This window comes from Nicotiana attenuata, unplaced genomic scaffold, assembly GCF_001879085.1.
Source record: "Nicotiana attenuata strain UT unplaced genomic scaffold, NIATTr2, whole genome shotgun sequence".
NCBI classification, from domain to species: Eukaryota; Viridiplantae; Streptophyta; class Magnoliopsida; order Solanales; family Solanaceae; genus Nicotiana; species Nicotiana attenuata.
Window position 1 is genome coordinate 1 of NW_017675233.1, and position 3,459 is coordinate 3,459.

General features: G+C 43.0%; 1 protein-coding gene across 1 annotated transcript; it reads left to right on the forward strand.

Moving 5' to 3' along the window:
• The first annotated feature begins 1,385 nt into the window (after positions 1–1,385).
• Positions 1,386–2,135, forward strand: LOC109219831. The gene has a single exon (XM_019384298.1). The coding sequence runs from the start codon at positions 1,386–1,388 to the stop codon at positions 2,133–2,135; it is 750 nt and encodes a 249-aa protein (XP_019239843.1).
• Positions 2,136–3,459: the final 1,324 nt, after the last annotated feature.

Genomic DNA, 3,459 nt, shown 5'->3' on the forward strand with positions numbered 1-3,459 from the left:
AAGAAAATAAAGTTATTGACGTAGTCAATCCTACTGCATTTACATAATAATTTTGAATTTTGTTCTTACAGTACCAATGGACTTCCGTCGGTAATTTAAATATATAATCTTATAGATAATTATTTTGTATTTGTTATTACACAATACGGAAGGAGGTTGTCGGTAAGTCCCTCGATAAGTATTTACTTAATTATTTTAGTGGTTGATTAGCCTATTTATTGAAATTTATACTAAGCGGAGGTAATACACTATTTAGAAATATATTAGTGGCAATTAGCTTAGTAATTTATAATCCCACAAAGTAAAAGTAAATTTGTAATATCCTTAACTACATAGATTAACCTATACATTAATAATTACACACTAAGAAGAAGTGCATTAGTTGTTTCCGTAAGAAATATTAGTGATGGTTTATCTTATAAATTGATAATTACTGTAAGTAGAAGTGCAATTATGCATGGTGTCCTTAAGTAACATTAACAATTAGTGAACTAGTGGTATCCTTATATAAGTAACGTTAGTGATTGATTAGTCGATACATTGATTATACACTAAAGGGAAGTGTATTAATGATATTTGTGAGAAATGTGTGTGATTGTTTATCCTTAGTTTGATAATTAAAGTAAGTGGAGGTTTATTAGTGGTATCGTTAATTAATATTAGTGGCATTCTGAAGTAACGCTAGTGATTCATTAGCCTATACATTGATAATTATACTAATTAAGTATGTATTAGTATAGTCTTAAAATCTATTACTGATTCATTAGATTATGCATTGAGAATTACACTAAGTAGGAGTGTATTAGTAATATCAGTAAGAAATATTAGCGATTGATTAACTTATAAATTGATATTTACATAAAGCAGATGCATATTAGTGATATGCTTAAGTAATTAATGATTGATTAGCCTATATATTAGTAATTACACTGATTAAGAGAAAGTTTATCAGTAGTAGTCTTAAGAACTATTACTAATTGATTAGGTTGTACGCGGTGAAATCAGAGGGCCCGATTTCCCGCCATTGAGCCACCTCGGGGAGATACCTCGAGACCCTAAGGACATGACGCCACCTCGGGAAGATATTTCAAGACCCCGACGATATGATTATTTTCTTGTTAGTTTCATTACACAAATGCATACCATCTTTCACACTTTTTCTTGTCCAAGATCCTTTGATTCCAGGTAAAAATGTCTGGCTCAGTGAATAGAGCTGAGAACGACCATCTCGAAGATTACGGGGAAAATGATGTAGCTATCCCGGCCGCCGGAGCACCACTATAGGATCCCGATAGCGCACTCGGACCAATACTAGCGGACGCGGATCACAGAACGCACGGCAAGTCAGTGAAACTTCCCACACCAATCGAGAAGCCAACGTCCATATGATTATTGGGGGAGCCGACGCCCCTAGAGGGCCCGCCTCCAAGCGAGCGAGGACACCCACTACAAAAGAAGGGTCGGCCCGGGAGCGCCCGCGTGAAGAAATCCTCGTATTCAGTGATGAGGACCTCGAAGCTATGATGGAACCGCACAACGGCGCTCTAGTCATCTCGTTTCTTTCAAACAACACCAGAATAAAACGTGTGCTCGTGGACCCAGGCAGCTCGGTCAACATAATCAGGTCAAATGTAGTAGGACAGCTAGGATTGCTCAATCGAGTCATCCCTACATCTCGGATCCTCCACGATTTCAACATGGTCGGAGAGGAAACAAAGGGAGAAATCATTATCCCGATCGACACGTCCGGCACGACCCAGAACACAGAGTTTCAAGTCATCAATGGTGACATGAAATACAACGCCCTACTTGGCAGACCTTGGATACACAACATAAGGGCCGTACCCTCGACCTTGCACCAGGTAATAAGGTTTCCTACCAGGGACGGTATCACAACCATACATGGGGAACAACAAGCAGCAAGGGAAATGTTCGCAGTCCACCACGAGATAACAATTCCCGCACACCCGGCCTTGGACGGGGAGGGAAGCGCGCAGACCCTTGAAGACGACGAGGAAGACTTCTTCGCACCCCGGACCTTCGTCACTCCCAAAGAATCCGACGCGACCAAGTCAACAGTCGAGGAGCTGGAGCAAACCGTTTTGATCAAACACCTCCCGGATCGCAAGGTATAATTGGGTACGGGGCTGACCCCCGAACTCAGGGCAGAATTTATTCAATTCCTCAGTAATAATATCGACTGCTTTGCTTGGTCCCATTTAGATATGACAGGTATCCCACCGGAGATAACGTCCCATAGACTAAGCGTTGACCCCAAGTTCAAGCCTGTGAAGCAAAAAAGTAGACCGCAGTCCGAGGTGAAACATGCCTTCGTCAAAGAGGAAGTGGCGAAACTCCTTAAAATTGGATCCATCAGGGAGGTAAAGTATCCCGAATGGCTGGCTAACGTAGTAGTGGTACCAAAAAAGGGGAATAAGCTAAGAATGTGCGTAGACTATAAAGACTTGAACAAGGCGTGCCCAAAAGATTCCTTCCCTCTGCCCAATATCGATCGCTTGATCGATGCTACGGCCGGCCACGAGACCCTCACTTTTCTCGATGCCTACTAGGGGTATAATCAGATCCAGATGAACCCCGAAGATAGGGAAAAGACCTCATTTATCACAAAATACGGAACATATTGTTATAACGTAATGCCCTTCAGGCTAAAAAATGCGGGAGCAGCGTACCAACGGCTAGTTAACAAAATGTTCGAGCACCAGGTAGGAAAATCAATGGAGGTATATATTGATGATATGCTGGTAAAGTACCTGCACGCAGAGGACCATTTAACCCATTTGCAGGAAACCTTTGACATCCTCAGAAGCTACAACATGAAGCTCAATCCTGAGAAATGCGCCTTTGGAGTAGGCTCAGGTAGATTCCTAGGCTTCATGGTCTCAAACAGGGGGATCGAAATTAATCCCAATAAAATAAAGGTCATCGAAGAGATTATGGCAGTAAATAACGTAAAAGCAGTCCAGCGATTAATGGGGCGGATCGCGGCCCTAGGCAGATTCATATCGAGATCGTCAGATAAAAGCCACCATTTCTTCGCCTTGCTTAAAAAGAAGAACAACTTCGAGTGGACTTCAGAATGCCAGCACGCCCTGGAGGAACTGAAACGATACCTGTCCAGCCCGCATTGCTGCGCATGCCCGAGGAGGGTGAAACACTATATTTGTACCTGGCAGTATCCGAAATAGCGGTAACAGGAGTATTGGTCCGAGAAAGCATGGTACGCAATTTCCTGTTTATTATGTAAGCCGCACCTTGGGGGACGCCGAATCCCGGTACCCCCATCTAGAAAAGCTGGCGCTCGCGCTAATAAGCGCCTCGCGCAAACTGAAGCCTTATTTTCAGTGCCACCGTATCTGCGTCCTGACAACTTATCCCCTCCGGAGTATACTGCATAAACCCGAGCTATCAGGTCGATTGGCCAAATGGGCCATCTAACTC

Excerpts from the sequence above, each read along its gene's own strand:
- LOC109219831 (XM_019384298.1), top strand. The coding sequence starts at position 1,386 with ATGATTATTGGGGGAGCCGACGCCCCTAGAGGGCCCGCCTCCAAGCGA.